This window comes from Ostrea edulis, chromosome 8 (genome assembly GCF_947568905.1).
Source record: "Ostrea edulis chromosome 8, xbOstEdul1.1, whole genome shotgun sequence".
Taxonomy (NCBI): Eukaryota; Metazoa; Mollusca; class Bivalvia; order Ostreida; family Ostreidae; genus Ostrea; species Ostrea edulis.
This window is the reverse complement of record NC_079171.1, coordinates 2564616-2577210: the sequence shown is the minus strand read 5'-3', so window position 1 is coordinate 2577210 and position 12595 is coordinate 2564616. Positions and strand designations below refer to the sequence as shown.

At 37.9% G+C, this 12595-nt stretch overlaps 1 protein-coding gene across 1 annotated transcript; it reads right to left on the bottom strand.

Moving 5' to 3' along the window:
* Positions 1–347: 347 nt before the first annotated feature.
* Positions 348–5699, bottom strand: LOC125662162 (GATA zinc finger domain-containing protein 7-like). The gene is made up of 2 exons (XM_056147831.1): positions 5181–5699; positions 348–4713 (listed from the first exon to the last, which is right to left on the bottom strand). Exons 1-2 carry the CDS (start codon positions 5311–5313, stop codon positions 971–973), a joined length of 3876 nt encoding a protein of 1291 aa, XP_056003806.1. The 5' UTR covers positions 5314–5699; the 3' UTR covers positions 348–970.
* Positions 5700–12595: the final 6896 nt, after the last annotated feature.

The window sequence follows — 12595 nt, the reverse complement described above, 5'->3', positions numbered from 1 at the left end:
GATTTTTGTATGCATTTATAATAGATTTTTGTATGCATTTATAATAGAGTTTTGTATGCATTTGTAATAGATTTTTGTATGCATTTGTAATAGAGTTTTGAATGCATTTGTAATAGATTTTGTATGCATTTATAATAGATTTTTGTATGCATTTATAATACATTTTTGTATGCATTTGTAATAGATTCTCTATGCATTTGTAATATATTTTTGTTCGCTTTTATTGATGGACTACCGTAGTACTTATATCACTATCAAGATTTAACACAAAAAGTGAAACGCATGTTCCATTAAAGGCAGTATTAAAGAATAGAACACCATAGCAACCAAAACACCAACACAACTGAGACGTTTGTATCATATTCCTCTATTTCATAATCTAACTGGATAAAGTGCATGCGTCTTCCATCATCATGAATATGCAGCAGAATTTCACATCAAACAATATCCTTGTGTTCTGTGCTTCGTTGAATTCAACAAGAGACTTCAATTGATAAGGTAAACACTGTTACATAATAGTTGATAATACAACACTGTTAACTCACTGTTGGTGATAAAAGAAGAAATATCTATAGCGAAAAAAAAACTCACTCCCTGTTTGGGGAAACAGTAGAAGTAGAAATTGAAGGCGTGTAATATTATGAATTATACATGAAAGGAAACACAGTTAGTCGTGTGGTGTATCATTTCATCACTGCATCAAGGAAATAAGCTCTTTGAGACCAGAGACAGACAATGCAATCTACAAACAGTCTTGGTCTATCGCCGACATTTACAAACAGAAAGAGACAATGAAATTTACAATCTTGGTTTATCGCCGACATTTAACAGAGACAGACAATAAAACCTACAAACAGTCTTGGTCTATCGCCGACATTTAACAGAGACAGACAATAAAACCTACAAACAGTCTTGGTCTATCGCCGACATTTAACAGAGACAGACAATGAAATCTACAAACAGTCTTGGTCTATCGCCTACATTTAACCCTCCCGTTTCTCTGGCATCTACATCGCTGTCCTTTGTTGTTCCTAAATCTTTTCCCAACTTTATAAACCTTCCCGAAATAAACACACTGTTTATTTTTCTTTTTTCTCTGCGATCTTGACGGAGGTTTTCTTCCCTTTTTTGGTGCCCGTCCTGTGTTTTTCGCAGCAGGCTTTTTCTGTACATCAGCGGCTTGTTTTGCGGCAGATGTTTGTTTCTTTATGTTGGGTTTTGATGACTCTTTGATGTTTGCAGCAGGATGTTCAAAAAAGGAAAACTCAGTGGCTCCTGTTGGCAGTGTGGGCTGTTCAGTTGTCGAGGTGGTGGTGGTTGTAGTGGTGGTGGTAGACGGTGGAGATAAGGTAGTTGTTTTGGGCACAGGTCGATCTTTCACAGTGTATAACTGCGCAACATTTTTTGCGGCCATGGGGTTTTGGTTGTTCTTTGGAAGTAATTTTATCAGATGAAGCATGTTAGAAGAAGGATTTCCATATTTCTGCAGAGCAGCTAGCGGATTCTGTCTCACTTCCATCTGACGTTTCAGATATATAATCCTTTCGAAGAAGGTTGCATTGGCGGGTAGAGTGTCTTGATTGCTAAGATTTGTAGGACGTTGTCTAGGAATTTGCACCTGATTCGGGTCAGTAGCTTTACCATCAACATGGGATGTTCTGGAGTATACAACTGGTGTTTCTTGATACCATTGTTCAGTACTCGCTGGTACAGCCCTTGCTGTGGTAGGACCACTATCCAGGAGTATATCCTTTGTTTGGTCCACCACATCCATTCGTTGGGTGGCGCTGTCCGTGAACTGGAAGTGAGAGAAGTGGGAATTAGTCGTCCCTCTACTTCTCTCACCCGCATGTTCAAAGTTCGGTGTTATCGAGGCAGAACTGACGGTCGTGTTAACCATGGTAGTGGTAAAGATCGGAGGTGTCGTACCCTCGGTCATGATTTTTATGCGCGGTGGTTTTGTTTCTGTTGAAGGCGGAGGATTTTCCACCAGGTCAGTTGTGGACCCACTCTGAGAGTCAACGTACTTAAATGTCGTAGTTGCTGGCGAGGTAGTTGGATTGATCTTGGATTTAGGAGTAGCATATATAATTGTTGTCTCACCCCGTTGGGATCCATCAGGGGAAGGCAGGATTTTTATCTTAACTGTGGTATGTTTCTCTATTCCGGCTAAAAGAGATCGAAGTGTGCGAGGAGTTTGATCTAAATCCAGCTTTATGGTCGATTTGTTTGTATCTCTGCGTTTTGTTGTTGCAATGGAATCGGTTATTGTTGTTGTGTAAATAGCTGTAGAAAATGAAGTAGTAGCAGAAGATGTGGTAGATGGTATTGCTGATGTCACTGTCAGTGGTATTGCTGACGTGGAGGTAGTCGTTGATGGGGCTTTTGTTGGTTTCTTGTGCGTTGTTGGTGATTCTGTGCTTGGCGACGTTGAGAGTGTTGTTGCTTTACTTTTTCCCATTTCGGTATGGTCCTCTATCGGAGATACTTCCATTTTACTCTTGACTAACTCCCTCTGCTCCAAAACTTCTTTCAAAAACTGTATGAAACTTTTCGTTGTAGTTGCTAGGGGGACTGTAGTTTCTATGATGATTTCTTTCATCAACTGTTTCCCCTGAACACCTGGTTTTGTCTTCGTGTACTCATTCTTACTAGAGTGTTTCACGGAGAAATCTAACTGAGAGGGGTCTTTTTGAGGAACGGAAACCGTATGATCCATTCGAGCCGGATTACTAGACTCAAAGGTTTTTAAAGAAAATGGGGTAGCCCTCGATTGTTGACGATTAAATATTCTTAAGTCATTCTCATTGCGCATAGCTTCAAAACTAATCGCTTTGTTGATATTGGTTTGCGGTCGTCCATTGTTAAAAGTGAATGTTTTCCTGCTGTTGTCGTTTAACATTTTATGTGCACTGATTTTGGAATTACGTGAAAATATCCCTTTCTCAGATTTTTCAATCACTTGGTTCACCTTGTCTGAATTCTGCCACGGGTTTCCAGTCTGGGGATTTGCAACCCTTCTCATTTGACTAAAATGTTTTGCATTATCATTTGCAGGGTTGGTCTCCCTATATCGATCATATTTGGACTCCAAACTCTGTTGTTTTTGAACTGGCTGACTCTGTGACATCTGTGGATAAAAGGGTTTACTCGTAAACTTTACATTTGCATTCAAATTATGTTGAAAATTTTGCTTTTGTTGCAGACGGTCGTTTTCACCTCTGATCTGACTTTCGGCATTGCTTGTATATGGTTTATTGTTATTAGGAATGTTGTCCCTTACTTGGACAGCTTGATTGTGTCCGGGAGTAAGGGATAACTGCTGAGTATTTCGAGGTCTCGATTGCATTTGTCCTTCTGTGTTTGTTCCAAAATCACCGAATGCAGCTCTGGAATCCTGCTGCATTGAATTGAAGTTTGTCTGTGCGTTTTGACCAAGTCCAGCGTTTCCCCCTGGTGAATAATTCTGGAACTGAAAGTTATTTGATTCCCTCCCACTTATTGGTTGGCCTTGATTGAGATCCTGCCCGCGTCTGGGAGGCTGGCCTTCTTTACGAACATTGTTGTGGTTGAAAGCCTGACCTTGGTTGAAAGTCTGACCTTGGTTGAAAGATTGGTCTTGGTTGAAAGATTGGTCTTGGTTGAAAGATTGGTCTTGCACCAACGTTTTTAAAGGCATTATTTCTTGTTGGACCTCTTGACGATTCTGTTGGTTTGGTGATTTAGCATGAGTTAGACTATTCACCTTATCTTGTTGCTGCTGAATGTTAGAAAAAGCATTGTTAGACCCAGCCTGCCTGGTTTCTAAGTGACCCTGATTGGATCCTGTCTCGTGTATACTTTGTTGTTGATTGACTTCAAATCCAAAACCGGAATAAGCTTCGGATTGTCCTGGTTCCTGAAGTCTCTGAATTTGCTCCTCGGGAAATCCTGAATTATGATTATGTTGTATGTGATTATCTTGATTTTGACCTTCTAGTAAACCAATGTCTATATGCTCCACAATATTTTTACTAACTCCTGTGTTGAGGTACCACGGTAAGGGAGTGGTGGTTCTTTCCCAGGTTTGGTAGTCCTTACTCACGCCGACTCCACTCGATTGCAGGTCCCCGCCGCCTGAGATCACAGTAATATCGGTGGTGAGCGGACCCTGGAATACATTTCCTCCATTCTCACTGGGTAACCCAAATTTTATATTTCCGTTCATAGGTTGATACATCCACGATTCTCCGTTCACATCCGATTTGTGCTCATTGGGTTGCACAGAACCAGATTTGTCCGACCTGGGGAAACCCTTTTCATACAGAGATTGCTGCAAACTGGCTGATCCATAAGGATTCTGAAAATATGATTGACCGTTTATAACGCTATTAGCTTGAGCCTCTTTTACTGGACTCGCTTGAAAGAAGGCTGGGCTCTGAGTACCAAGTATCTCCTCCACATTCTGGTATGTATTCCTGGAACTTTGCTGTGATCCGCTAATAATATGCTTATTGTTAACATCTTGAATGTAGATTTGTGCCTGTTGGGGTGTAGCCTCCATTTGAGGGAGGATATTGTTCCACTGAGGTTCTGGAGTTTCCCATTGAGGTACCGGAGTTTCCCAATGAGGTACCGGGGTCTCCCACTGCGGTGCTGATGTTGTCCATGATTGCGGTGATTGCCATGTGTCTGGCCCCATACGAAAATTTGACTGGATCGGATTGGACATTTCTGTAATAAAAGTAATAACGATATTAATGATACCGGTATGATTGATACATACAAAGATGTGTAGTGATACAAACAAAGATATGTAGTGATATATACAAAGACGTAAAGTGGTATATACATTGTTAGACAATCCAGTAACCTCAAGAAATATTATTACAATGTCATTTATTACAGTTATTTAGAGAGAAGAAAATTAAAGATGAACGAGATTCTACACATCAATGAATCTAAAAACGTGATGTGGTGGTACGTGTCATCAAACAAATAACGTAATGTGCGGAGCCTGCGTGAGGGAACAACATGGAAATAGAGAATCAAATACTTGGCACTTTTATTCAGTGAGTGAAACATCGATACATTGTTCTCTATGATTCCCTAGTAAATGCACAGATTCCGAGCTATGTCGAAAATCTCCTATGATATAAAAATATTGATGGTAAGTGTATGTCATTTAATGAAGAACATACCCTGGGCAACGTTTTTGACCTGGTTGTTGTTGTTGACATGATTGTTGTTATTGACCTGGTTGTTGTTGTTGTTGTTGACATGATTGTTGTTATTGTTGTTTCCTTGTGAACAGACGATCTTGTCACGGTTCATACAGGTACAAACATTACCCTCCCTGCTGATCAGATTCTGTCCTGGATAGTACCACTGACTGTTGTAGTAACAGTGGTCAGGATATTCCACTGCAGTATCCTGCACAAACGACACGTGCAGCTGTTCATGGGGATGACTTACTGACAAAACATGAATAGTTGTCAATATGAAGTTATATTGTTAAATGTGACGTTATATTGATAAAGGCAAATTTTGAAACTTGAACCTATACATGACGGGTATAATCGTGTCAACTCTTACTACGATAGAGAGCCTACATTTCAAAGCTCAAATCTGAAAGATCTTTGACTTGACATCAAATACCAGGCGGTCGATGAATATACAGTCATTACCTATCTAAAATGTTTGTCATTACCACCATTACCTATGTAAAATGTACGTCATTACCTAAGTAAAATGTTTGTTAATACCTATGTAAAGTGTTTGTCAATACCTATGTAAAATGGTTTAAGTTTTACACAGCGTCGGAATCAAACACATGTGACGTGGGTAGGAATGGAACATTATTTTAATTTTTGTGTTGAATACATTAGACTTAGGCTGTTCGGAACTTCTCTGTATGGATAGATAAGATATTTGCACTGCTCAAAACGTTTTGGTATGAAGACATTAGATACTTACATTGTTCGGAATTTCTGTGAAATTGTTCGGAACTTCTCGGTGGCATACACATAGATTTACCGCATTTGTTGGCGCAACATTTCATTTCTGTCATAAATGAATGAAAAGGAGATACTTAGATAAATTAACAGATACATAGTATATTCTATGTCAATACATACTGGGTAATTCTTAAAATAAATGTAGATTTCATGAGAGCAGAAATTGTATTATTCATTCACTGCATCCATGCACGGTCGGGTTGTAAACATTTTCCACATTTTAAAAGAATTGTGTCTCCAACAATTGAGACTTCTGGATCTAATGTTCTAATAGACTTTTCTAGGATTTATTGCAACGTCTACAAAGGCATAATATAGTTTGAGTATGCAATTGTTAACAACAATTTTCATATTAAGGATTTTTATTTCTTTCTGATTATATCAAGAAAAATAACCTGGTTACCCGCATGAACCTCAAATTTTGTTCAAAAGTAGGGCCTCTTGCTGTTTTCCAAAAATAGAGTGTTACATGATATCATAAGGAGAATTTACAGTAGCTCAGTTACAGTCAACAAGGGTAGTATCGTTTCAGTGTTTAACCCTAACAAGTCTAATGAGACCTGTTAATTTGAGGTGCAATTTCAGCCCATAATTATTGTGCATTTCACTATAAAAGCCCTTAACCTAGCTGCATAACGAACAGTAATTAATCTCGTAACTACTACAAAGGTGAAGATAACGAACAGTGATTAATCTCATAACTCTAATAAAGGTGAAGATGACGAACAGTGATCAATCTCATAACTCTAATAAAGGTGAAGATGACGAACAGTGATCAATCTCATAACTCTAATAAATGTGAAGATAACGAACAGTGGTCAATCTCATAACTCTAATAAATGTGAAGATAACGAACAGTGATCAATCTCATAACTCCTATAAAGGTGAAGATAGCAAACAGTGATTAATCTCGTAACTTCTATAAGGGTGAAGATAACGAACAGTGATTAATCTCATAACTCCTATAAAGGTGAAGATAACGAACAGTGATTAATCTCATAACTCCTATAAAGGTGAAGATAGCAAACAGTGATTAATCTCGTAACTTCTATAAGGGTGAAGATAACGAACAGTGATCAATCTCATAACTCCTATAAAGGTGAAGATAACGAACAGTGATCAATCTCATAACTCCTATAAAGGTGAAGATAGCAAACAGTGATTAATCTCGTAACTTCTATAAGGGTGAAGATAACGAACAGTGATCAATCTCATAACTCCTATAAAGGTGAAGATAACGAACAGTGATCAATCTCATAACTTCTATAAAGGTGAAGATAGCAAACAGTGACCAATCTCATAACTCCTATCAAGGCGAAAATAACGAACAGTGATTAATCTCATAGCTCCTATAATGGTGAAGATAACGAAAAGTGATCAATCTCATAACTCCTATAAGTAATACAAAATAGAATAATCTTATTCAATTCTTTACAATTTTGTATCTTTGTGTATTTCATAATACGAGAAGTGTTGATAATCTCAATGCCTATAAATGATGATCATACCAGTAGACACACACGGACCCCTGGACATAACAGAGGTGGGAGGTCTAGGAGGAGTAAGCATTCTTGTTAATCGATTACATCTGCCGTTGACTTAATATCATCATCGGTTAAACGAAGTAATCCGTAATTAAAATTAGTATGTAAGAAACACCCGCACAACTGGCTTGAAACATCCCAGAAAGTATTCTACTTAAAGATAGGTTGTAATTAGATTGTTATGGCGACCATAGAATTTGCGAAATGTTGAGCTTTGAATACGACTGTTGAAACTCCATCAACTTGTTTCTCAGTAGCTCTAATCACACCGCATAGTATCAGTTTCTCTAATCACACGCATAGTATCAGTTTCTCTAATCACACCGCATAGTATCAGGTTCCCTAATCACACCACATAGTATCAGTTTCTCTAATAACACCGCATAGTATCAGTTTCTCTAATCACACCGCATAGTATTAGTTTCTCTAATAACACCGCATAGTATCAGTTTCTCTAATCACACCGCATAGTATTAGTTTCTCTAATAACACCGCATAGTATCAGTTTCTCTAATCACACCGCATAGTATTAGTTTCTCTAATAACACCGCATAGTATCAGTTTCTCTAATCACACCGCATAGTATTAGTTTCTCTAATCACACCGCATAGTATCAGTTTCTCTAATCACACCGCATAGTATCAGTTTCTCTAATCACACCGCATAGAATTAGTTTCTCTAATCACACCGCATAGTATCAGTTTCTCTAATCACACCGCATAGTATCAGTTTCTCTAATCACACCACATAGTATCAGTTTCTCTAATCACACCGCATAGTATCAGTTTCTCTAATCACACCGCATAGTATTAGTTTCTCTAATCACACCGCATAGTATCAGTTTCTCTAATCACACCGCATAGTATCAGTTTCTCTAATCACACCGCATAGTATCAGTTTCTCTAATCAAACGTCAGAGTACCACTTTTCCTAATCACACACCATAGAACCACTTTCCCTAATCACACGTCATAGTACCACTTTCCCTAATCACAGATCATAGTACAACTTTCCTTAATCACACATCATAGTACCACTTTCCCTAACCACACCTCAGAGTACCAGGTTCTCTACTCATAGGTCAGAATGCCAGGCTCAGGGATCATGTAACTGTCTTAAAGTTAAGAGTGATTGAAGCGATAATTTTATTAAATTCAATGCCTTTCTTTATTTTGTCGACTGCGTGCATAGCAAAGAAGGATAACTCTAATTAATTACAAATTCGGGCTCGAACTGCATATTATTCGTGTGCAAATGCAGACTGCAAGTAATGATTGTTTTCTTCTTTCACATTGTCAACAAACTCAGTCAGGTAAATACATGTACTTTTGTAGTCGTAACATTTTAGTAAAACGGCCATACGTGTTCGTGCTACTTTCACATTTACATCTACTTTAGGAACTACGATTAGGTAGTGAAACGGACAATCGGGCGATCAATCCTGCGATATTTTGATCACATAAGAAGTCATATTTATGCCTATATGTTTGAATACACCCGCTTTCAATCTTTTCGGGCGAGCGGTGTTACTTTTCGATTACAGGGATTTGAATTCTTTTCCTGTAAACAAACTTTTTACGTGAAGACTTTGCTTATCAAAAATTTTTTTTTTCATTTTATGATTTTCAACGTCAAGATCCTGTGTTTTCGATGTACCAACGGTATATTTTTTCTTAAACAAATGACTTGTCCGCTTCTTGGTCGGGGCAGACGTCTTCAACGACGGATATTACGCTCATTTTCTCTTACTCGCCTAAAAAATGCAACCAACGCGGCCATTTTGAACGAACTTAGCGACCGTCTTAGAAAGTTAAGACAGCTCTAAGGCAGTCTTGAAATTTAAAACAAAATACCAATCTTAAGTCTAAGTTATTTTTTTGTGATCCACTTTAAGACCAGTCTTAAGATTTTAGTGCAACTTTGTTGATTTAAGACAATCTTAAAGTTTAAGACAGTTTCATGATCTGTGAGCCAGGTTCTCTAATCACAGATCAGAGTACCAGGTTAACTCGTCACACCTCAGAGAACCAGTTTCCCTAATCACAGGTCAGAGAACCAAGTTCCCTAATCATACGTCAGAGTACCAGGTTTACTAATCACAGGTCAGAGTACCAGGTTCCCTAATCATACGTCAGAGTACCAAGTTCACTAGTCACAGGTCAGAGTACCAGGTTCCCTAATCATACGTCAGAGTACCAGGTTCACTAATCACAAGTCAGAAAACCAGGTTCCCTAATCATAGGTCAGAGTACCAGGTTCCCTAATCATACGTCAGAGTACCAGGTTCCCTAATCATACGTCAGAGTACCAGGTTCACTAGTCACAGGTCAGAGAACCAGGTTCCCTAATCACAGGTCAGAGAACCAGGTTCCGTATTCACTATGCAGGATTGATATATACGACATGCATGTCTGAAATAGCACTGTTTATATAAGTATCCAATCAACTGTATTTTTTTTATATTTAATAACTCCAATGTTTAACATAGTGGCATGCTATATATGCTATGTAAACATGTTATTAGTTTCGGTATGGTTCTATCACTGAGCTACCGAAACAGACTATAGTTAATTAGTAAAAAGAAAATCACATTTATCTGCATGATTTGAAGTTGCTTAATCTGTATTTTACAATTTGGCATTTTCAGATATAGATATGGAAACATTTCATGCAGTTGGGTTTGCTTTTTTCTGCTGACTGTAAAATACTTTTTATTTGTAGCGTCCCTTCCAGGTATGAAAATACAGGGACCTCCCTTAAACCAAGCAGGTTTATATCTTATCTTCCGATATCCTTGTTTAAGGAGAATAACTCATGACCTATCTTCCTATTTGAAATATGTCAATTTTTTCCCTTCTCTTTTTATTTTCATTCTCTCTCTCTCTCTCTCTCTCTCTCTCTCTCTCTTTCTCTCTCTCTCTCTCTCTCTCTCTCTCTTCTTCTTCTTCTTCTTCTTCTTACCTCCAGGACAGTTCATGTTCCTATGACAGCCATTATCCAATACAGACACACAAATATTGGTATGGCAGGAACCGGATTTCACAGCGTATTGCAGTTGACCATTCAGCTGTCTATTCATCTATATAAAATATACTAGAGATAAAGTATCGAATCTTAAAACCAAAAATTAAAACAAATACAATTAAGATAAACGAATCGTAATCAACACACTGCTCGACCAAGATAAAACCTGTCACTAGGTTCGAGGCTGTCTGATATCTTTTATACAATTGTTAGGCGGTTCTTGATACACTGGTCCTTACACGCTGTCTTTGGCTACAGCGTTCTCCATTTTTATTTAGAGTAGTCATGTAAATATGTCATACATAGCTCTTATCCTTTGACGAATTTGTGTCCGTTTTTTGGCACCCTGTTTTCCCTAAAATAGCTCTAGCAAGTATATTATTATTTCGAATTTCAAACATTTCGGTTGAGCATCACTGAAGAGACATTATTTGTCGAAATGCGCATCTGGTGCATCAAAATTGTTACCGTATAAGTTTTACATACTTAAGCTCGTATAATTGTCAGTTTATGATAGAAATGGTTCTTTTGTAAACACCCAAAATAGTTTTTAAAATATAGCATATCCCTTCCGTTGTGGAATTTAAAGACTGAGCAATTTACGTACATGGAACATCATTTCTTAACATTGATTTTGACTACGGATTATCCGTGTACCTGATTAAGATATAGGCTTCACGGTGGGTGTGACTGACCAACAGGGAATGCTTATTCCTTCTAGGCACCTGATCCCACCTCTGTTATTCTGGTAGGCCGTGTTTACCCAATTCTTTAGTTTGTGAATGGAATTCATGAAACTGATCACTATTCGTTAACTTCACTTTTTCATATACATGCACTTTTATGTACTTACAAACAAAACTAGAAAAACTGGCAAAATACATAGAAAGGTCAACTGTAACGTGCAGTTGATCAACGCAAACAAAAGTTAGAAAAACTGGCAATCGCGTGCATGCATTATGTCCATTAATAAACAGGAAAACACAAACAATAAACAAAAGAACTAGTTTAGCACAAGTCAGAAGAGGGAACCAGACAAATTAGAAACTGGAAAAACAGAATAAGTAATTCAGCGTGCTGAATCATGTAAAATATGATTTTGTGGAAATTAGTCTGACAGGCATAACAAGCTGTCATTTGCTGTAATCGTACTACGCCTTTCAAAATTTTAATATTCTATTTTTGCCATCTGCGAGATTCAAAGTCCCATTGCAGAGGCGGATTAATGCATTCAGTGGGGAAGGGCGCGTCATCATAGAAAACGCCTGATTGTCTGGATTAATGGATTGTTTATATTCCTAAATGGTTATTATAGTGGACCACGATGAGTGTTCTTTATGTACCCCAAACAAGTTTCTTTGCATGAAGACGCTTTAAAGAATGTTTTACCCTCTGTATTCCCCTTAGGCATTTTATTTTGCTAGAGGTTGTCAAAAGTTTTCATTCTCCACAAGCTTGATGTCAATAGACTCTGAGAAAAGTCTGTGTATCCAATCAAAAAGCGTCAAACAAAATGTAAACACTGATATTAGACGAAAACTAGCAAATTCTGTCGCGAAACTCTGCTCGTGAAAAACACTACTTAAGCCCCTTTCACACATTTACAGATGAGCACTGGATAATCCCGAATTGACAAATGTGATGGTCCATGACAATCGCTCATCACCATGTACAAACCGTATATGCATTCTGCGACCATCCGGCTTGTTCAAACTAGGAAGAAAATTAAAGCCCCTTTTACACACGGGATAGATATTAACGGGGAGAAAATTAAACTATCTTGATAGAGGGCCGTGAGAGCGTTGCTCTCCCTATAGGTAACACGTATATAAATGTTTAAAAGGAAAATATAGAAAACTAATGAAAAATTAAACCATACCTATGGAACTTCAAAATTGTGGTCCCAATGGCGTCGATTCAAATACTACCGCGTGAACATGTATTTCTCCATTTTGAATCTCGTATACACAAGTTCACGTCGTTCTGAGATGTTGCATAAAATCCATAAAAGCATGTGAACCTTATTTTTTT